At 33.8% G+C, this 24883-nt stretch overlaps 1 protein-coding gene across 2 annotated transcripts in view; it reads right to left on the bottom strand.

Annotated features, from left to right (window-relative positions):
• KLHL1 (kelch like family member 1) overlaps window positions 1–24883 on the bottom strand; it is a 243290-nt gene that overhangs the window by 58488 nt on the left and 159919 nt on the right. For both annotated transcript variants that reach the window (XM_062576137.1, XM_062576148.1), the window contains one exon: window positions 2537–2761. In XM_062576137.1, coding sequence (XP_062432121.1) covers window positions 2537–2761 — 225 coding nt within the window. The remainder of the gene's footprint in view (window positions 1–2536; window positions 2762–24883) is intronic.

The following is a 24883-nucleotide window of genomic DNA, read 5'->3' as shown; positions in this document are numbered from 1 at the left end:
CAATTTCAGATGAAGAAAAAGAGCATGTCTGTTAGTTCCAAACCACTACATTTAATCATTTTCATCATCACCTTTTAGTTATTACAAATATTATTTTTCTTATAAAATTACCAATAAAATCATAGTTTTTACCTCTTTCCTCACTTTACATGATTTTAAAAAAATGCTTCAATTTATTCAAAATTCAAAAGTATTCATTTTTTTCTCACCTCAAGTGGGCAGATGCCTCACGAGTTCCCTCTTTTCTCCTGTGGGAAATACATCAATTTTTCCCCAGTCATCACCCCGACATTTCTGGAGAGCCTTACATAAAGTATAGGGGAACCTTTTGGATTTATTGATTCAAAAGCATCCATAAAAGTATCAGTCTAAAATAACAAGTTTTTTTGGAATTAACTACAAGGGGCTTGGATCACAGCCCCAACCTGTCTTGCCACTGAGAAAGGTTATTCTCTACTATGCTTTTCCTAATGCTTTCTTAATGTTTTTGTGTGTAATGGCTCAAGTCATTGCATTTTTAGCACTCCTTTGAGAAGAATATTAGAAGTAATAACAGTTTCTGTAAAATTCTGGAGCAGTGGTATGGAAGGTGTTATATGTACTTCTGCATCATTATAATTACATTTGATCTTAGGAAACAATTTCAAATCACAGAGCTATTTAGTATCAAAGTGTCATTTACACAGATTCCCATCACTACTTTTTATTGTAAAACCTATAGACCATGTTTAATAACAAAACTGCATTATGCCAGATACTATAAAAATGCATATTATTATTAGTGTCAAATGCCAGGAAAAAAATGCACTTTGATTTTGAGAGATATTGATACAGAAGAACATTTAAGGACTTGCTACAGATTGTAACTCAGGGGAATGGACAGGATGACCTAGCAGGTCTTTTCCATTTCTGTTTTTCATGACTTTGATGCTTTTATCAACCCAGGCAACCTTAGCAGAACAGAAAATTGACAGTTCAGTTTCTTAGACCTTATTTGTGTTATATTCTGGTAGGAATGTCACACAGATGCTAAATTCCTTTCTTCAAGACAGAAAAGCTCATCACAGGCTACAGGTGATTAATAAGAAGGATCCTTTTGAAACATTTTTAAATGACATATGTAATTGAATAAATGAGGGTTTGGTTTTGTTACATGGATATATATATTGATACATATATGATAAAAAAGGATTTTATTTTAAGGAAAATATACAACTGTGTTTGGTTTAATTTCAAAAATGAAACAAAACTACCCCATATTTCTATGAGTAAATCAAATTGCCTTTTATGTCAAAAATAAATATATATATTAAAAATGATGACAATAATGATAATAATAATAATAATGACAACAACAAAATAGTACATTGTAGTTGGGATATCTGATGACTTAAATAAAAGACAGTGAGATTATTCCAGCCTTTTCCCAGAAGGAAAATGAATACAGTAACAAAGATTTCAACATAGCTAGCATATTTCCTGGAAGTGTCAGGACAAAAACAGTAACTAATTCAGTAGAAAAGAAAGCTGAATTACAAGTTAATCTACAGTTAAGTTGTGGTTGAGGCACATTCCACTGTCGCTAGTCATACTTTACTATTATTTTGTGGTAAACAGGGACATGGTCTTTAGGACAGTCAATATGTACTATTCACAATGTGCCATATTAAGTATTATGGGACAGATATATCTTCATTTAAACCAGTTTTACTTGTTTTCCTTTTTATCCTTATTTGTGGCATTATTTCGATATAGAATTTGCATAAAAGGAGAAAAAGAATTTGTGCATGTATTGATTTAATTTTTAACTCCTCATTAGTAGTATGTGCCATAATTCCATTGTCTTCCAGGGATGTGAAAATACATTAATCTAAATTTTGTCTTTTTGCATATCCTTGGAAAACAGTTATGTATTACTAATGAGAAATTCTATCACGTCAGGTCATTTACAACGTACATATGTATGTATAGACGGATAGTATTCTAGGGTGTGAATCATTCCATTCCAAGGAAAATATTTAAAATAGATACCACAAATTATGCTTTTGAAATGCATCTTTTTTCCATTGACAATAAATAAGAAGAGGTGATTAGCTTAGATGTAGATATCTGAAAGGTTAGATCTAACTAAGACTTAAAAAATAAAAACAGTTCTTTTTTGCATTTTTAGATTCAGGAAATCAAGAAAACAAATGGAAACAAGTTCAGATAACAGGTTTACCTTTCTCTATGATCACTAATATCAAGTAATTTTTAGCTGTGACTATTCATACAATAAGGAGAAGGGAAGCACTCTGGAGAACGGGGATACAATACAGCATGCTTAATGCTGATAGTATCAATCACTCTATAAAAAAAATTATCTGAAGCAGACTAAAAAAGTCATTAAAGCTTCTTAACATTCTTAGTAAACTGACAAGAACAATTTAAGCAGTTATTGTTACTGTTTGGAGTGCTATGGTAGCTTAAAAATACTGAGTTTTGCATTACAAATTATAAAAAAAACCAAAAAAAAAATGATAGCTTTTTTCCTTACCTAAACCATGCCTATGTGTTGACATTGGTGGTAACACAGTCCAAGCCTTCGTCTTTGGATTGTAGCATTCAACAGTGTTTAATGTCTTTAAACCATCTCGGCCTCCAATGACGAACAATTTTTCGTCGATGACAGCGACACCAAACTGAAGCCTCCTGCCATTCATCACTCCAGCCTGGATCCATATATTTGTTCTGAGATCATACTTTTCAATGGTTGTAGCACCTGATGAGACACATTAATGGGATAATACATACAAAATTGACATTAGATATGTTCTTTTTTGTCTAAATTTGACATAGCTTTAATATAATTTTATGATTACTTCATAGATCTTGATAATTTTTTTTCTTTAAAAAGAGAAGTCCATAGAATAGCCTTCTTCCTCCCCCGCCCCATGAAAGTGAAAAGAAAACTAAATGTCCTCTCTGAAATCAAGGTAACATTAGTCTGAATAAGAATATGCTCTAGTTTTCTCATCTTTTTTTATTGTTCAGTAGCATAGCTATCTAAGATAACTAACCTTGTCACACTTGATTTTGATCTTCCACAAAGAGTTACAAAAAAAAAAAAAAAAAAAAAAAGAAAGAAAAAAAGAAAGAAAAAAGTGAAATTAAGTGATACTTTTTAGCAAAGATAAGAAATCATGTTTAAAGTTGTCTCCATATTTCCTTCATTTCCTTCATTTTCTTCAACTCAAATGCAGAGTGCTGTTTCAGAAACAAGTCTGTGCTGAAAATGCAGAATGATGCACTGATAATTACAAGTAAAACATCTAAAGACAGTTTCTTTAAAATACAGTCAAAACTGTTTCCTTCTGAACTTGATCTGATTTATTTTTACAGTTAATCTCAAAAGATATAAAGAACAAAATTTATAAAATAACTTACTGGTTAATCATTAATGAGTCACTTATTAAGAAGCTTCTGCTATTAAATATAACTTTTTTTATAACATACAAAGATGAGATATACAACAAAAGGCTTATTAACAGAAATAGAGAAATAAAGAAAGCATAATTAACTTAATGAAAGAATCATGTGTTCCATTAACGGTAATGTGAGTGTGGGAAAGGCTAATATAAAGCAAAACCACAAACATTTAAAGGATAGATGAGTTAAAGTTAATCCAAAGAAAGATCTATGTTAATTCACGAGAACTGTAACAAACGTTTTATTTGTATATACACGTAACAGTGCTTTGTTTCCAAAGTTTAAATATCTCTTCTGAAAGAATCAACATAATTATTCCCTGCTACTAAGCTTAACCAGCCAGCTATTTGGATTATAATCAAAGGTTAGAATTCTATGGGAAATAATTCTTTTAGGATTCATTCATTCTTTGGAACAGAATAGCAATGAACCAACTGGAAAAAAACCATCATGGAAGCAATATTTTTGTTAATTGAACTAAAAATATGTAATTTAAATTCAATTTGTATCTAATCTTTACAGAGCAGTAGTAATGTGGAAGACCAGCTGGATATATTAAACCCCCTACTAGTTTTCTGAAGTCATAAGAAATATGAACAAATTTTTGCATTCAATTAACAGAGGCATTTTTTTTTCAGACCCTAATTTAAAATTGAAATCTGAGGAAATGCATTAATTTCTAGGTTAGAGAGAACAAAAAGAGACTTTTTGAGACAGTATTTGGTGGTGCTGCAGGGCATACTATAATGTTGCATATCAATAATATTATGTTAAAATGCTTGAAAGTTTTTATATGCTGAATTGCTTACTGTTAAAAGCTGGAACTGTAGCATGACTTCCATAGTACTGTTTACTTCAGTGTTAAAGAGCACATTTTAAATTCTTTGTCATTCTGACATCAGAAAACCTTACTAAAACACTAAACACAGCCTTTAAATTAGGTTCAGCTATATATTTTCTAATATTGGTTAAGTCTGAGTTAAGCACAATGTTTTATCAAATTCTGTATTGAATATCTAATCCAGCAGAGTTCCTGGAGTGTCTGAATGCAGTTTATTCAGTAAGGTACACTGCTTGCTTATATATACATACATATGTGTGTATATATGTATGTAACAATAAATATCAAGAGCTATTTGAGCTATTTTGGATGCATCTGCATTAGCATTTGGTTTTGGATCCAGAGCACACTTCTAATGTGAATCTCCTTAGGCCATTTTGATTCCTCTCACGGAACGTTCCTGAATCACATAATTGGATTCATTTTAGATTAAAACTGAAAGATATGCGCTAGTGATATGCTTTGTGTGCTACAAACACTGCTGAGCATTCAATCCAAGTGAGCAAGTTATTCCTAAGTGGAACAGTAACTGGTCCTGTAATATTGTCTCAAGTATCAGTAATATGAATATAATACATTCCAGATTGAAACATAGACAAGAACAGACATACCATCAAGTTAGTCTCATCCTTGGACAAAATGAGCTCATTGGTGAAGAATAGATGGTTGAACCAGTTAAAATATGATAGGTATCTCGACGATGACAGAAAAGCATATTTTTAGCCTTTTTTGGCTGACGTTTCATACACCCAAGTCAGTTGAGTTCCTAACACTAGAATACTCATAGATTTCCTGCAGATGGTAATTCCTACAGAATGTGGAAGTAACACATTTTTTAATTCTAATTCATAAGGGCACTCCATTTCTTCTATAATAAGAGCTGTAGGCCTAGAAATTTTTCTTTCAGAATCATTAGTCCTATAGAATTTTTAAGTACATCTCCTCATGGCATTCAAACCAGCCAGATCATTTCATACTAGTCTTGCATTCTCTGGGTTTTATTTATTTATTTTTTTTTCCAAAAAATACTGAGTTAAGTTAAAAATTTAATTCTTTGACTTCAATGACTTTCAGCGTGGATGACCAGTCTGTAACTTGTAAAGTGAATAAAACTTACCAGAACATCATATGCAGCCCATTGGCTGCAGCTATACACAGCAAGGCCTAAGTTAGGAAAAAAATGGAAAGCAGCAGTGTAGAAAACCCCTACAATCTCTCCTTTATTGCTGCAGTAAACAGTGAAGCATCTGTAAACTCTCCTTACGGCTCCAGCCATAAAAGTAACATCAGCTAAAACATCAGTTCTGCCATCAAGTACGCTTAGGATACGGCTGGATCTGGGCATGTTAAAAATAAATAAATAAATAAGCAAAAAGTGTGGCATATCCTCACCATGAGGACTGTGAAGTCCAGAGAGGCTGTGCAATCACCACTGTTGGAGGCTGTCAAGACTTGAATGGATATGGACTGATCTTGTAGCTGATCCTGCTTTGAGAAGGAGGTTGGACTTGAGACCTCATGAGGTCCCTCCTAATCTGAATTACCCTGTTATCCTATGAGTCTATGATCTGGAAGGATATATTAATCATCAGTCCCTTTTCCCAGGCACAATGAACTTTCAGGAAGAGTAAAACTCATATCCAGTACAATTTAATTCATGGCTAATCTCAGATGGTGAAATTAAATACTGTGTGAATAAAAGACCATCACAATCCTCTTCATCTTCCACTGTAAGTGATGCTATTCTTCAACTTTGTTATTATTTACATAAACACATAAATATCTGTGATAAATATACATAGCCAAGTATTAAAACCTTACCAACTTTTTCACACTCTACAGAGCTGTACAAAGTCCTTTGTTTACCTTAAAGAGCAAAATTTACCACATATATCAGACATCAGTTGATTTTGAACATGCTTTCTCAGATTTTATAGGGTATAATAACACAAACAAAATAGTTTTAATGAGCCCTATACTAAACCATTCCTAACTCAAATCATGAGTTTATATTTGGTTTAAGGGCACACAGATCATTTTCACTGATTAGGTACTTGTCAAACAAAATGTTGTTTTGGTGTAATCTGTTTTTTTTTCTCACTAGTAATGTTCTACACTTTTGATTACAATGCCTCTGCTCAAATAATATTTAGACTGGAAATATCTTTCAGCAGAAAGGTGCTGCCACTCAAAGATGTCATAAATGGAGATTTTAGGATGTCTTTAATTGCAGATTATTAAGAGTAAGCATATTTTGAACACAGTAAACTTATCCTACAACATGAAGGATCTAGACTACTTCATTTTTCAATTTCTTTTATCGTCTGTATACAAAGACCGTTTGTATTTTGAGTCTACTTTAATTTTACAATGTTTAGACTGTTTTTCATTCTCACACAAAATTGAGAAGCACTAGGAGAGTGCAGAGAAGCAGTAGAGAGTAACCTTTACTTTGAAAGAAAACTAGGCAAATTACTTCTTTAAAAGCAATAAATTTCTTTAGACAGGTAGATTCTAGTTTAACTTATTTGATCATGAAGGTAAAAGGATTTGCTGCACCTAGGAGAGAAGAGCCCAAATCTTGATTAAGTCCAACAGCATTTTACTGCATAAATCTTATATATTTAGAATGTGCTAGCCACTTACATATCTGTTCTTCTGGGTATATCAAATCAATAACATATTGGAATATTTACTTTTTGTCTATCATATTTTATGGCTTGCACATATTTCAGGAGAAAAGTATTACTATATTGTCAAACATTAACATCACAAAAGTGTCAAGCACTTATTTTCTTACTCTGAAAAGGAACAAAACAGAAGTCTTAACTCTAAGAACCTACAGATCTCTGCTAAATGAACATCAGTGTAGTGGGAGAGAGAGGATCTGTCTACAAAAATATTGTTTAAGTTTCTATTAAAGATTGGAGTCATTATATTAAATTTATTCATATTAAATATTTAAAGGTGTTAAAACAGAGAAATGAATAATGAATAGCCTCATTCCAAAAGATTTTACAGATTCAGCATGACTCTTAAGTAATCTCTTCTAGCTGTATCTCTTTGGGTATACTCTCTACTTTATTCTTGATTTTCTTATTCACTTTGCCACCTTCTGCACCAATATTGGTGGGCAGGTCATTAACCTCATTACCAACAGTGGCACAGCTTCATATTGAAGACAACAGTTTTGAGCTAGTTTCGCTGAATACTCCTCTCACTTCGTGAAGGCTCCTTTAAAAAACTGTTTTCCTAACTTTTAAATACCCTAATTCAAATGGACAGTAATGTTATTCTTAGTTTCTTTCACTTTTTTTCTGCTGATTCTGCAATTACCTTAAGCACTTGTCTTATTGTAAGGGTACTGGAGTTAAATAATTCATAAACATCAAGTTGGTTGTCAAATACTTTGCTATTCAGTTTTATAACATAGATAAGGGACTAATTACATTTTATAACATTATGATCATAGAATGGTAAGGTTGGAAGGGATCTCTGGAGATCATCTAGCCCAATCCTCAGTGGTGCACATACAGGGATTGACCCTGAGACCTTGGCATTAGCAGCACTGCACTATACCAACTGAGCTAAACCTGCATTTAATTAGAAAGAAGGCTTTGTCTATTTGCCACATTTTCTACTCTTTATTTAACACTAATTGACAAAATAATGCAAGAGTAATTAATCTTGGTGGAAAAGCTATAAAAGCAGCTTGAGAACAAAATAAATTTTCCTTATTCAAATACTTGTTAATACCAATTTATGTTCACAGAGCCATTAAGGAGAAGACAGAATGCTTGAAAACAGAAATATTACTGCTGTCTTATATGAGGAAGGCTATTTATTTTCCATTTACGGCATAAAAAATAAGGTCACGGCAATAAGAAATGTGAATGAAAAGTTCTAACATTTTTTCAGACACTTCCCACATTTTCATAATGCTTAAAGTAGACTAAAGGTCTGCAAATTTCATAATGTAAGGTATAGTAAAGCAGAAGACAGTTGCATATTAGCAAATGAAATCAGAGATGTTGAAATAAGTGACATCTTTCAACATTTTGTGGCATGGTCTGCTGTACAAAGATTGCATTCAACAGCAGCTGTAACAAAAAAGAAAATAGAACTACTATAAAGAGAAAGATGGGAAAAGATTCTTATAATATCCAAATATCTGGATGTTAAAGCATATCTCATGGCTCACAACACAGGTTCAAATCCTTTCGAGATCCAGAGGAGTCCAAATCTTCTTCTGTCCTATCTCAAGGAAGAGTCAAAGTCTACAGTGGTGATTATTGTGACTTTTCTTTTTTTCTCTGTCTTTTTTTTTTTTTAATTATAGTTCTTAATTTATTTTAAAAAGTGTGAAAGATTATTTATTTGATATCAAATGGAGCATCAAATAGAAAAAGTCTATTCTGAAGTCTGCAGTCTGTTCACAAACAAGACCAAGCAGGCTATAGCTCTGTAATGCAGATATCCATATTCTACCATGGACTTTTTGTGTGATCATAATCAAGAACGCTCTTACTGCAACTGAGGAGTTTTTTATGGGCAATATCTGCTTCGGAGTTCTGGCTGATCAAGTACCATCATACTGTTGTTCTACTTCGCGTGCGCTTTGCACATTGAACTTTGACAGGGAAAATTGAGGCCCAGTATTATCTCACGTATTTTTGTATCCCACCATAGCAGGCCCTTCTCACAGTAATGCTTCTCCTGATTTGACTGTGTCATCATGACCTCAATCTGATGCTTTTGTGCTGTTTGCTAGCATACTTCTAGAAAAATGTGGTCAGAAGCAGGAGACCAAGCTCAAAGTCATCTGTACTATCAGCACACAAGCCAGGTACAACAGAAAGTAGCTATGGACTTTTTTGTCCTCTATTTTATCCTTAGTCCAGATAAGTGCCATACAATCCTGGCCAGGCTGAATTTTCCAAAGATTATGCATAAAGAAAAGAGTTTTTGTGATGTAGTATAGATGATTGGTAATGGCATATACCTGCTAGTATGGGGGTTATGTTTCCTACTCAGACCGAAACAACCTCATAGGCACAGCCAGTCCTAAAGGGTTACTACAGAGCTGTTCAAATAGTTCATCTTAAGGTTCAAAATGTTACAATGTAACATATTTTCACATAATTTGGTAAATTGCCCCTACTTGAAAAAGAATTGGATGACCACCACAATTCTTTCTTATCCTTATCATGCTCCACAAACATTTATTTTTAACAGAAAGAGATCTAGCTTACACAGTAGAAGAATGCTATGAGATTTTCTAGTTAAGACTACAATATCACCTCCACTGGACTATGGCTCCAGCCACAAGTCTTTTATATCTACTTCAGAGATAAATACATTAAAAATTTAATAACAGGGTATATGAGAGCTGCTAAGAGAGAAAGTCATGAGAGCAACTGCATGTTTTTTTCTTCCAAAGATGGTAGCAGGTGGTGATGCCTAGTCCCTGAGATATCAGAGTGAGTAGAGTAATAAATGGAAAAGGAGTGACTCATCAATCTGACTGACTAATTGTCATAACACAGCACGGTAGTGTCTTGTGTCCACAAAGCTCTATGAAGGTATCCTTCATCATAAATACATCCTTAAACATATAATAAAATGTTAAGTCAAAATCTTTCTTAATATGGAAGCATGTAAAAATAAAGTGTAATTTGATTTCCTAAAGTTGTGATTAATAATAAATAAACGTACATCTATAAAAGACTAGTAATTCACTTAAAAGAGTGACGGAGTAGTAACTGCAGATTGTTAAGTGTGCTTATTTGGGTAAAGAACTTCAGACAAATATGAAATATGGCAGGTATTGCATCATTTCAATATGTGGGACATTTTCTTATATTTATTCTGAATAAGGGACACCCACTGACTTTAGAGAATTCATGTATTATGTGTCCATGCATGTCAAAGCGATTATGATGAATGTCTATCTTGGTAGAAAATAATTACTAAGTAATTAAGAGTAAATTATGAGTCACATTAAACTCAACCTTCATATGTGCTTCAATATTTTATTGAAGTTCCATCTCCCTATTTGTCAAGAGAAGTTGATGTAATTTTAGTTCCTTATTCATCTTTAAATATGTTGCTTTTTATTTTTAGCAGATACCATGTCTTTTTCTCTGTTATAATACCAACTACCACACTTGTTCGCTACAAACTCATAAAATATTTACCTGATTGGCAAGAGAAGAAATGAGCAAGTTCCTTATATAAACTACCATGATGTTAGGAGAAAAATAGGAAACTGCAAACATTACTGAAACCGACAGACCATCTGGGACTCTAATTGTCTAACCGAGTTTACAACCTTTTTTTTCCATGTAGGCTTTTCAAATGATTTTATATATATATATATATATAAGTCTTTTCCTAGTGCAGCTAAATAATTTAGGCACATATAATGGTGATAGCTCTGTGGGAGGCTTCATGGTGTTTCATAAAGCCTCTTTTCCACAGGAACTCATTGCTTTCTCAGGTGCTACAGAGAACTGTTAGAAATAGAGGAAGAAAGAAAGAGCAGAAAGGAGAAAAAAAAATACAACATTATAGGTAAGAGAAAAGAGAGATTTAAAAATATGTTGAAGCTGCAGGAAACCAAAATGATTAATGAAGAGCTTACTCTGACTTTAATGCTGATAAGATTATATTGTGTTAATAGAAATGTGGTAGTGCACTTTGAACTGTAAATAGTCATAAATTTATTACTTTTGATTTAAATAGATTAGAAAGTAAATGCAGGATATAAACAGGGAACTGTAGCTTTCAGGGCAACAAAAAGCTGTATCATTAGTCAAGTTTACAGTGGTAATATGTAAAGAACTAATCACAGAACATATCACTAGATATGGCCCTCTGTGCTAGGCATTGTAAAAAACAACAACAACAACAACAAAGGGCAGGGTTCCTCTACTTAATAGAGTAGATTTACTTTATTGCATATCTATATATTAAATTGAGTAGATTTACTTTATTGTATATCTATATATTAAACCTTATAGAGTTTTAGTGCAAAATGAAAACCAGACCCAGGTAGAAGAAGAATAAATAGAAATAAATAAATGTAAGAGCAGCAAATATTTGCTTATATCTAATTAGGCTAAACTAATTGAAAATAAATGAATGGCAAAGGATATTGAAAGACAGTAAGATGGAAGTGAAATGGCTGGAAGAAGAGGATGGTAGAAGAGACAAATATTTTTGATAGAGCAGAAGTGAAGACAGTGTAGGACAGGTAGAAGAGAGGGATTTAAACAGTAAGGAATGGATGGTGACATCTCAGTAAAGCTGCAGTACTGTAACATTCTCAGAATGGAGAAAGATGCCTGTTTTGTCCAATTCCCTGGCTGTGTCTGATAACTAGGATGGATGGAGTTCATCCCATTACAAGTGGAGAGGGATACAGCTTCAAACACGAAATCTAGTTATCTGTAATTTGAGGTATTTGTATAAACTCCTAATGTAGTCAATAGTGATTTGGTCAGTGTTGCCAGTGGATTCTCTACAGCTTTTATGTTTAGCAAACGTGATTATCTGTTCTGAGATGATCAGCAGTTCTCTAAGTTCAACCAACTGTATTAGCTAGATCTCTACTAATTATTGTAGACACCTAAACATAGAATTTAGATGCAGACAAATACACTATAAACACTAAAATCTAAGTGAACCGCATTCTAGTCCTGATATCATCCCATACAGGTTTTGGTAATTCAGGCTATGGGAGCTAAAGACAAGCAAGTGGACTCTAGGTAAAAGCATACTAATATAGTCTGTTCTCTGTAAGAAACAACACTGAAAATAATTCTAAATAATAGCTGCTTTGAAAGGAAAGTGGTAGGCAATGACATCTATTTTCAGTCTACATGTTCTAGGTATAATTTGATTTGCATATGTAACATATTTCTGTAAATCTATTACAAATACTCTTGTTTTTCATCAATCTGAATTATTTATGTTTATATGAAGAAACAGATTAAGCACCAACAAAGTACAAATTACGAGATAATGATTTTCTCTGCAGTGCCACAGCTGTAAGCTCCCTAAGGTAACTAACTAAACATTTTTTTCAGTATCCAGAATTCATTATATTTCCCACCATTATCATTCCTTGTGGACTTTCAATTTTCTTTTGTGAAACAGCCACTGTGAGACAAATAAAATATTTCTTTGTTGAGCTTCTTAACTGCCTTCTATTGTACTCAGTCATCCCTTCTAGTGCTATTACAGTCAAATACTTGATTTGAAAAATTGGCAAGATATAAAGACATATCTTCAAAATGCATACTTGGTAAAAAGAGATACTTATTCAATTCAGAGAACCAAAATATTCCTGACTATTTGTCTATATATACTGTAGTATCCTTTCCAGATTCACAAAGGGGCTATGTAATTTTCTATCTGCTCATCCCCAGTACCTCAAAGAGAACAAAACTGCTGTGCCCAATATTTGGAAGGTGCTTGATAAACAATCTGAAGATAATTTCAGATTTCTGTCCTGAAAAGCTGATATTCCAGATTGATTAACATTGCCCTTTGAATGGTGACTAAAATAGTTTCTAAATTTTAAAGCAGGTAAGATACCTTTTACAAAGTGTGAGTTATAACATTCTTTAAAATGTACTTGTGAATATTTTGAAATCCTTCTACTTCTAACGTATCCATACAGTCCCTTGTGATGATTCTAGTGTTCTTCTGGTATAAAGCAAATATGGCTTTGCATTTAACATTAACTTGCATTAAACATTACTTAAAATTATCCCCAGACAAAATTATCACAGACTACATGTAGAGAGTTTTTATAAGTTACTGACCCACAGCTGTACAATAATTTTGAAATTATGCAAATCCCCATGGTTTGATTAATTACTGGTCTTAGAACTGCATATCCATATGGTGTACATGGCTATCTCACCTCTATTCCCATCTGTCTCTTAACATGCTCTGCCCTACAAATTTTGCTTTTTATAACTGCCTGTGCAATTGTACCTGAATCCTGGGAGTGGGGGGGAATAAATGATAATAATAATAAAAAGACACTTTGCAGCTAATTATTCCCTTTCTAAAGTTATATATCTAAACTAACCTAAAAAACAACAACACATCACACTACTCATTACTTGTAATTTTCCAAAATGGTTTGGAGAGGAAAATGAAAGTCAGAGGAAAATGCACGTGCAAAGAAATAGAATCAAAGATAATATGGAGGGACAAAAGATGTGAGATAATAAATAGGAGAGTAAGAGAGCCAAATTTGACTGGAAAGATTTAGGTATGATTAGGTATTCTCTCATGGAGATAGTGTATTTTAATGTAAACTCTAAGACTGATATGAGTCTCCTTCTCTGGAGATATTCAAGGCCCGCCTGGATGCAACCCTGTCTAACATGCTCTAGGTGACCCTGGTTGAGCAGGGAGGTTGGACTAGATGATCTGCAGAGGTCCGTTCCAACTTTAATGATTCTGTAATTCTATGATATCATTTAAGTGGGCAATATTGGATTTTATGCTGACATAAAGACAAGATGTTCTTAGCATTATACTAAAATATCCTTCTTTCTCCTGCTTGCTCCTCAGCCAGACCAGCTGGAATCCCACTAGGTCTGTGAAGACCGGTCTTACTAAAATCTTCTAGGACCTATTCTAAAAATTTCACCTTTCTTTTTATGTTATGTTTTTTTGTTTTTTTTTTTTTTTTTTTGCTTTCACAAAAGAATTTAAGATTTTCTAGAACGCAGAGAGATAGAAAAGTCTGATGAGATGTTTATCCTACAGTTCCTAGCTGAATGCTTTTAACCATCAATCTTGCCTGCAGAGCAATTGTGTATTTTATCTTCAGTTCAAACAGAGTGACAGTTCTGGAGAAGGCTGAGAGATAGGAACCGTGAGTAAAGTTCAAAGCCTCAGGATGAGTATGATTCAAGGCATCTCCGACCTATGCATTTCCCTTTTGATGAGCTCTAGATAGCATCTTAACACATTCTGTTCACAGCTCCCATTCCTTGGACCTACTATCATCATGTCCTGTGAACAGAAACAAGGCACTGAACATAGGGATCCATTCCAGAAACTAGACACTTAGAGGTAGGGAAGAATAAGATGTTAAAGACTGAGGTACTTGGGATCATTGTGATAAGCAAGCACTATCACGCTTTACATTGTAAAAGACTTTTTTATGTCTGATCTGTAAGCAGAGATTCAAGTCCTGGACTTGGGCCGATAAGACAATTGCCCTTGTGTCCACGGCCAGTCAGTTTTCGGCCAGGAGCTGACAATAACTGAATTAAGAGGATGCACTTGTACTATCAAATAACTTGGTACCCAGTTCACCCCCAGGTTCTGAACACCCATATTTCATATACATTTGTTCTTTACTAGGTTCTACTGGGACTAGCTAAACAAAACTGAAAGAAACACCTGGGTGCAGTGTTCACTTCAGGGACAACTCCTTTTTGGCAAAATGGATGAGAGTGCAGCATGATTGATTCCTTCCATCATGCAATATCTTCCAAAAGCATTTTAGCAGGCTTTTCAAGCTCAGTCATGTCTACACACCTTCATGCACCCAAAACTGACACAAAAACACTATTCTAGTGGTATGTACTGTATGCACAAGCCTGCCATTATCGCATTAACTCCGAACAAGTGCATACACAAACAGCAGTTTCATTCTTAGGCCACAGGGCTAGTTTTGGCATGTGGGAGGCACCCTTGAGCTGTGGGGAGCTGGAGGGACTAGGGAATATTCCCTGGATGGACACACCTAGCAGAAACAGAGGAGGAAGTCTTCACACCCTCCCTTCACATTCCCTACTTCTAAAGCGAGACCACTGCCTAGAGTAAAATAATTTATTTTAAACTACCCTGGAGTAGTGCAATGGAGGAGCAATCACTTAGGCAGAGGTTGTCTGCAGTGATAGGTAAGAGTTAACAGCATCACATCCCATCTGAGATCAGACAGTCTTCTCCTCTCTGCCATTACCGGTAGGTGACAGGCAGCAGAGCCAACTCCTAAATGAAGTAATTTCCTAACTGGGCAAACTCAAAGAAATGAGCATTGCTGGTTAACACTGGCTGCTCCAGTCTATCTAGAATACAGGCTATGACAACTTGTCTGACCAGTGTCAGAAATCTGTAGACTATTTCACAGACTGAAGCTACTCCTTTCTCATCCTGACAAACCAAGAGAATTCTGATTAAATGTTTCAGAAAAATGGAAAATACAATTTCCCCCAAAGAGGAGAATTGAAGAAAACAGTTGTGAAGATATCTTATCTTTTGGTAAGAAAACGGGATATGCAGGTTTAATGTGAAGATAAAAATATACTAAGTAGAGCAAACATTGGTTATTCATTTTTGGCTGTAGTGTATGAGCTGATTATGCAGTGACAGATATGATTTACAATAAAATAAAACAGATGGGATGCTGCACTATGAGAAAACACACACAGATCCAAATTAATATATTGCTAATTATTTTTAAAATCACATAAAATTCTATTTCGTTTATTTCAATTGCGTATCACTGTACTGTTTTTGGTCATGTAATTAAGAAAAAAGAAAGACATGACTTATTTGACTGTCTGAAGATATTTGCTAGGAAACTCTGCAATACTAAAAGAAAAGTAAATAAATAGAATACTGAGGATCTTATAGTAAGCATATTATGTTCTCAGGCTACTCCTGCATACACACACACCTGCCCAAAGACCAATTTTGCAGATTGATAGACAGAACTTAAATTGTACTTTTGACCCAAGTGGGTGTTGTCTTACTTTCTGTTATCTACTGCTTAATATTAGTATTATCTACTGCTTTATACCAGTGTGGATGAGATTAACTCTGTGCATTGTGCATACTTACATGAGTGCTATAAGCCTAATTAATCAAGGTTCATGAAGTAATAAGTGATTTAAAGAGAAAAGCAACTTTGGAAATGAAAGTACTGTAGATGATCAGGATAGCTTTGTATGAACATCTGACAGCTGCTGACAATTTATGTGTGTGCATGTGTGTATAGCGGGATGTATGTGTCTCACATCCACGGATTCTGACAAACCAGTAACGTACTAGACATATTGCAAGACTGCTTGTAACTCAGCAGGTTAAGAGTAAGATCTAGAGACTGCCTTTTCCAAAAGTGTTCATATTAAGTATTTTTGAACAACCTGATGTAACATACATGCAGTTAGAAGACTGTCTGAAACCGCAACTTCATCTCAGTTACGTATAAGCACAGGAGTATTGGCAGACACAAAGTGAAAATTGCTTAAGCATCAGACACAAATATCTAAAGAAAAAAATCTTTGCATATAATTTAGACATTTCAACAGGAATGGTATTTTTTGTCATAGCTAGAATGACCTCAACTTTAAACTTATGGAGAAGGATAGGAAATTTTATGTTTATCACTGCAAGTTTTCCACATTTTTTCCTGTAATACTTTCTGCTGATTTTGCTATTATTGAAGCTGCTGCTGACATATACTCTGACTATTTTGTTCAAGATTTAGAGATGTTGCTATGAGTAGGCGCAAAACGATGACCTTGATCTAGTGATTGCAACATTACATTTCAAACTGAAAAGAGGGCTACTCGAGTGGAACAAACGTGACCTAAAGGGGTTATTGAGGCGGATATTAAGGAGAATTTCTTGTTAAAAGAAAGATACAGAATAAAGTTCATTGCCGTTCTCTTTTGCTAGACTGTAAGAAATTCTTTTAAACATTTCAAAAACATATAACTTGTATAGAATCATTCTTTCATTTTAGGGGTGAAAGTATATATATTAAAATGCCATAGCAATATATAGATTTGCCAGGAAGCAACATGAGCAATATCAGAAGAATTTGGGGGAATATTCAGTTATTGAACATGATCAGAATTCTCTAAAATTCATAATTTTTTTCCTTTAATTTATATATTTTTAAAAGCATCAGAATTAGCAGCTTTTAGAGCTTTTACAAAATACCTTAGAGGGGTTTTGTTTGTTTGTTTGTTTTTTCTTTTTTGCCTTTTTCTTAACCTAATGGAACTTTGGACCACTTAGTATATACCTACAGCATAGAACAGTGTAGATATATAGATATATATAGATATATAACATAAAATATCCATGTTTTATTTTAGAACTGTATCTAGTTTAGAACTTATAAAGGTCCTCTTTATTAATGGTTTATATCATACAATATGCTAGCCTATCTTTGCTCATCAACAAAATACACGCCTTCACATTTTTCAAAGGAGTTCTGTTCTCCATAAAACTTGTGTAAATAAGGTGTTATTAATAAAAAGTTTCACATGTGGACAGCAGAAAATAACCAAGACAGATTTATCCCACTAATAGCCTGTATTTAACCAAGGCTTCCCCAGGCTCCTTTAATAGTAAAGAGATAGGCACAGACAAAGAAATTAAGCCAGTTCTTCATGTGCTTAGATGCTGGTTACTCTCTGCAGTACTGACTGTGAGTGTGCTCCTCTGGGGACAGCTGCACATCCTTCCCTAGGCAGACAGCCTGGAGAGCAACACACCTGCTATGAAATGGAAATGAAGGTAAATTGTGTGTGTGTGTGTGTGTGTGAAATACACAAAACTGGCTTGCATTTGTGCAAGATTTACTATACTAAAGAGGAATAATATCATCAGCCCTTCAGTGGTCATGCTAAAGACAAAGACGACAATCAGCTGGATTAAATAGCAACTAGAGCATTGCAAAGAAACTTTTGAAACAAAGAATGAGTCAACCTGACAAGAAGTGTGTAAGAAGTATGAAATGCTATACTGCTGGAAAAGCTTTGCGGTGGAAACAGCAGCAGTCAAAACCTGGTTTCATACTGCTGGCAGTTGCTCTGTGGCGTCCCGAGCCCTGTCTGGGCCGGGGCAAGCGGCTGCCGTGAGGAGTGGTGCATGTGCAAGTGTATGAGAATTAGCTGTAGAAGGGTGTTTAGAAATCTGAAGGAGTTTATTAAAATTTTTTCAGTATCAAGTGTTGTAGTTTATCTGTTGAATGACTGTTATTGATCCCGAACTCATAGTTCACTGACTGTGGCTTAATTATGTGTCACTAATAAAGCAATAAACTGCTTTGATTTTGATTTGGTTTAATCTATCTGAACTAAGCAGTTTTTCCTTGAAACTGCTTCAAATTTCCATTACGCCCTGATCAGCTTTTATTAATTATCATTATATACATACAGCTGCTCACTCATACAGCTTAGCTGTTTGCTCAGTTCTTGAGAAATTCTGGTTTGCTTCAACTACCTTTCTACTTCTCAGCCTGCTCTACAGGGGTCTACCTCTAACTGCATGGATGACAGCCAGATGGTGGCCCGTATCCTCCGGGTCACATTAAGATGCCCCTTTTAGTCCAAAGAAATAATTCTATGTATTTGTTTGCTTTTCCAGCTCAGAGTGATTGAAAATAGTGGGCGACCTGTGCTGAAGCTTACCCGGATGTTCTTATGCATGAAACTAAAGTTCTCTGTAGCCTTTCCCAGAATTTGGCGTGAAGATATATGAGATGGCTAAAGGTGCAAAATAGAGCTGGAGGACTGCTTAGGGCAAGAAATGCTAATTTTTTTTGCAGTTTTATCCACAACAGCTATTGAGGGTGCTCCCAGGAGTAAACTGTCCCCAGGACAACACTTCGGATTTGTTATGGAGAGAACTCTCCGGTTAACTCCAAAAATGACCTTAGGAGTAACTAACATTAATGAAACAAAAGCTGGTTAGTGAAAGAACAGCTAAGGTTTCTGACAATGAAGAGGTTCTCCAAACGACCCAGCTGTCTTGCATTTGCCACCCTTTCTAGATCCTACATGAAGTTCCCTTTTTTTCCTGTATACTTTACTACAAGACAAAACATAGGGGTCTTCTAGGATCTTCTTGGGAGAAGAATCTCACAAATATTCTCAGTGAGGCAGCAGTCTCTTGTGGCGTCTGTTTAACACCATCAATAGCAGAGAAGTATTAACAACCAGGGCAATAGCCTGGCAATGTGGGAGCTCATGGGATGATGATGTTTGTCCTGTATAAATAACATTTGCTCTTCATTTACATTGAAGTTATGCAGACTTCAGAGTAGATCACTTCAGGTTGTTATCTCTATTTCAAACTGTAACTGAATTACCAATTTCAGTAGCTAACTACACTGGAAAAAAATGCCAAAAATTAAGTGGTGTAAAATAAGTACTAAAAAGCTACCAGATGGCATTACAATCTGGACTTCTTTCCTATTCAGAAATCTACATTTAAACCAAAGTACTGCAACTGTTAAGTGGTCTATGAGACTGACTGTTCTGGAATACATTAAAATTTACAGGAGTGAAAAGAAGCAAATAGTGATGTTAATACTTATAGGAACTGGTTGCAAAAAGGAATTTTAGATTGATTTATACATTTAATTAACTCATCAGTCATTAGCCAGTGTATTTCATATTCCTTTCATGAAATAACTAAACAAGCTCCACCTCATTCTACAATTATGCCACCATGTTACTTTATTATGATTCATCTCCCCAGAATGTCATGTTGCCAAATAATTAAAACAGGTATATATGTTTTAGGAACCGAAAGAGTTTATTTCAGTCAAGTAATTGGATGAATCAAACTAAACATCTTTACTCCTATTGCATATACCTGTTTATTAAGCATGTATCCAATAATACACCCTCAGAATATTCAAATGACTGAAAATACAAATTACTGGAATAGATAAATTAAAGCTCCTAAAATCTAATGCCTTGCTTTCTGTGTTAAAAAGCATCAGATATTTTTTACAAACCATTAATTACCATCTGTTCCATTTAAATCATTTAAAACAAAAAGTGAATTTTGCTGTATATTTGAAACACAGACACCAAAAAATTCACCTATCATTCTGCTTTTGAATTTGGCATTCTAGCTTCCAACATCATGACAATGTTATTACTGTGCCAGGCTGATGGTTCTGATGAGAGATACTCTGTGCTTTTTTGTTCCTGTTTCTATAGTCCATTATACTTTTCTTCCTGTATCTTTCAAAGAGGGTAAAAAGGGAAAGCAGAGATGATTACACTGCCTAAAGCAAAGTGCTACATTTTTATCAATGCATTTTACAATTAGGGTAGATTATATCATTTTTTTTCCCCATTGCTAGCTGGGGAGTAACTGGGAAAACACTGCATTCAGTAGCAGTTTTTTAATCAAAGTATTAGTATTCAAGTAAAGAAAAACATCCACAGTGAAAAATGAAAGAGAATGGTCATGTAAATACACTTCACTCATTGTGTGTTTGTATGAAAATGAGAGAAAAAAGGCCACAATAATAATAAACAGAACACAAAATCAAGTTAAAAAACTTCTAAGAAATAATTATGAAGACAAAATATGCAGTCACAATAGAAACTGATTTTATGTTGGAAAGTATCATATTTTATAATGAACGGAGATTTATCTTCAGCACTAGAAAAATTCTGTAGCACAAACTGAATACAAAAATAGGATCTAGGAAGTGAATTTTTCATTCTAAGGGGCCTCAGGTATATGTTTTTAATGATGCAATTATATAAAATACTAGCTGCCATCCCAAAGCTTCATTTTCACTATAAAATAAATGACTACCCAAGAAAAAATATAATGTATATTTAAAAAACTATTTATACACTGTAACATGCCTCTGTTTGTTTCCTATCTCCACATTAGATATTTAAAGAGTAATTTGATTCTTTAAGCACCCCACATAAAATTCCTATTGAATTTGCATGCAAATACCAAAGAACAAAATATGGTTTCTTGCTGATTACACCTTATTCTGCATTATGTTCATTCCAAAGAAATTTGAGACTAACTGTCCATGAGTGAGTTTTGAATGCCTGAGGCTAAGTAAAGATACTAAAAAAAAAAAACCTTCTGATGAATCTTCCATTTTCTATTTCTTGAGGAGAAAAAAATCAATAAACAACAAAACAAAAACAAAAACAAAACTACAACTGGTTGTAGTAAATAGATTTCCAAGAAATAAAAACATATACCTGAGACCCCTTAGAAAGAAAAATGTCTCTAAAAAGTTAAAAAAAAAAAAAATACTACTAATAGAAAACAACAAAAATGACCTGCTATTTTTGGCATGTTAATTAATATTTCAGATTTAATTTCTGTGTTGGGAGTTGATACCTGTCAGCTTACAGACAGGAATATTAACCTCAGGTTTAGTGCTCCCACATCCATTTCCATGATAATGAAAGTTATAGTTAAGAAAGACAAGGTTTATTAGTGTTTCAGTCTATGTTCTTCAAGGCGCTAAAGTGGGTGTCACAGGATTCATATTTAGGGCCGAAAAGAGCACTTTTACGGTAGTAATACCGTGAAAGGCAACAGTAAGGCAGTCTGTAGATTAACCTCCAAAGCCCTTTCAGCATCTGGAATTTTAGGCAGTTTTTGCAATTTGTATATTGCAGAGAATCCATACAGAGGAGTGGTGAAAATAGTTATCTCCTCCAGCTTTCTGTACTTGAGGCTATAAATTCCCATAGAGCTTTTAATAGAATCAAGAAAACACAATTCTCCTTAGACCTTCTAAGAGGTTATTGTGAAAGCTTGTTTGTTTTAATAGAAAGAGAATCAGTCTTTCAAGTATTAGATCAGTAAAAAATACTTTTCTATTAATGTACTGTGAATTATTACTAATGAATTTCCAGCCTCACTGATCTTAAATACTATTTTATCTACTTTCTTAACCTACTAGAAACTAGAAGGAAATTTTTCCAGAATTATAGTCTCTAGTGGATGATCATATCACATTTTTTATCAGAACTACTGCTCTTTTTTGAATAGCTACTCAGCCTCCCTAAAAACACAATCAAAAGTAAATTTCGTGGGAATTAAAAAAGCTAAGCAAATCTCAACTTTTTCAAAGAAACTAATGCAAGGTCTGCAAATATATCTCTGTAAAAGCTTTCCCTCCAAAAGAATAACACCAAAAGTAGTTTACCTGTAATCAGGTGACCAAGGACTTCCATATAAAATGAGAAAATAATAAGTTATAGATTACTTAGATAAACTCTGTGCTTTCTAAGAGACTGATGCTAGAAAACCTTTTTCTTTGATGTTAAAAGAGCAGATTGAAGAACTCTTGAGTTGCCCACTGTTATTTTTGAGAACTCAAGAGTTTCCAGATGGTAAATGGCAAACATATTACTTTATCTTTAAAAAGAGGAAAGAAAGAACTTTCGAATTAATTTCAATTTCTTGAGCTGCATAGGAAAAATATTTATTCATGTCATTTATAAGTGCAAGGAAAATAGGAAGTGGAAAGAGTCAAATGATTTGTTAAGCAAATATATATATATATATATATATTTATATTTATATTTATAGTTCCAGGATATACTAGGAGAACTATGAATAGAACAAAAGTAGTAGATCTCATTAATTAGATCTTGCTCTCTATTTTAATATTTTGGGGAACAATACTAGGAACAACTACTGCTAGTATGCGCTACTAAATAGGGTCAAGTGCAAAGAACCATAATTTGACAAAAATAACCATCTATAAAAATCCAGGATCTAGAACAAATGGTCAGCTGTTTTGCAGCAAAGGATCTGATCACAAGTCAAACAGGATATGATAGCATTATTTTGTGATGAGAAGGAAATACCCTACTACAGTAAGGAAACAGATCTTTTAGGTATGGAGTTCTTCAGCTTGTCTTGGCCATTGGGTAGGAAAGGTGTGACTCAGCTGGAAGAAGGACAAAATAACTAGTATGTATGAAACACAAGGGAAGATTTAATTAATCTAGTGATTTATCCTGATATAAAGAAAGGAAAATGGATAAAAGCCTGATGGAAAACGGTGGATTAAAAGATATTTCAGATATATCCACTGCAGCAAGAAAGAGTCAGCTCAGCTACTTTAAAATAAACTTCTGCCAATAGGCATAACTAAGTTTTGAACTAGCTTCCCTGTAGATATCACTGGAAATCTTTTAAGATTAGTTTAGGCAGACATCTGCTTGGAATATCATAGGCGTATTTCAGTTTGCCTTATCATCCTCTCGAGGTCCTTTGAGGCTGTGATTACCTGATTTTAATTTAATGTAGCAAATGTCCTCATGGGAAATGTATAGGTGAAACCAAAATAGTATTAGAGGGTTAATAAAGAAAAAAAAAATCAATAAAAAGAACAAGTTTCCAAAAGAGATGCATGTTTATGCTTCTTACCCTTTCCTTACAACCATATTCTGTTCCACTATAGCTGGACATCTTTCCAAAAGTATTTACTTGATTAATGTAATGCTGCATCTCCAGAAAGTTTTCACAGTCTTAGCTTAATGTTTGCTGTGCCTAAGGAGCGCCTTGTAGCCTTGCTCATTTTTGTCTTTGTCTTTAAAGCTTACTTCAAAAGCTAATAATTTTAAAATAGTCTAGTTTTTTTAAAATTTAAGGTTTTCAGAATCGTTTAAAGTAGAGAGGTATGACTAAGTGAGGTTACTATACTAGTGCTAAAGCTTTCTGATAAACAGAGCAACGGAGGCATAGCCTGAATTTATTTACATGCTGAATTATGGAACTGTTGAAATGCAATAGATGGAGTGGAGTATTTTGCCATGCTACAGCTTCAAACTTTTAAGAGATTACCTCAGAAATTTTTATTACTCATGTATAAGAATATACTTTTATGTGTGTGTGCATATACACATATGCATATACATACATACACAAAACATGCATATTTGCACAAACCTTTTATAAAAATAAACTGAGTAGAAATGTTCTGTAATTAAATTTTGAAACTCATTGATCTTTTTGGTTAAGAAAATGTGCCTTCTTAAGTAGTTTTTGTTGTTTGTGTATAAATATATAATATTTATATATAAATATTAGGACTACAAGGACTTACTATCATAAAATAAAATTCACTTACTGTGTATTACATATTTTGAAAAAAAATTTCTGTAAGATGAAGATGAGATGTTTTCTCAAGATAGTTACAAACATCATTATGAAGTAGTTTGTAGCCATTTCCACAATGTGTAAAATGCTATGAAACAACCTTGAAGGATTTTACACTTGTTTTTTTTTTTTTAGGAATTGCCACTAAATTGAATGTGAAGGAGGGAGATTTTCAAGTTATAGATATTTCAGGCACATTTCTTAGAGAACAAGAAGAAAGAACCCGATCCTTTCCACCTTTACTTAGAGTATTTCCAATAAAATTCTAAAGGACTGAAAACATCAGTAAGTTGGCCAATATTTTTTTCAGTATTTAAAAGTATGCTCATATGAAAACAAAAAAAATAAACTTAAATAAGGTTAAAGTGAAAAGGGTTCAGTGCTGAAAGTCTTACTATAGCATCCACACTCCCTCCACACTCCTCGACTCCCCAAAGACAACCCACATACAGCCAAACAGGGACATAGCCTTAACAGTCCATCAGATCAAAAGAGAAACTTAATGCAGTCCTATCAGATAATACTCTTGTGAAATTATTGTAATAAACTATACTTGTAAAGAAAAAAAGAATTATTAGAAATGATCAAAAACCACTACAGAAAAAAAGTAGAATATGCAACATG

This window comes from Rhea pennata, chromosome 1, assembly GCF_028389875.1.
Source record: "Rhea pennata isolate bPtePen1 chromosome 1, bPtePen1.pri, whole genome shotgun sequence".
NCBI classification, from domain to species: domain Eukaryota; kingdom Metazoa; phylum Chordata; class Aves; order Rheiformes; family Rheidae; genus Rhea; species Rhea pennata.
This window is presented reverse-complemented; position numbering and strand designations above follow the sequence as displayed.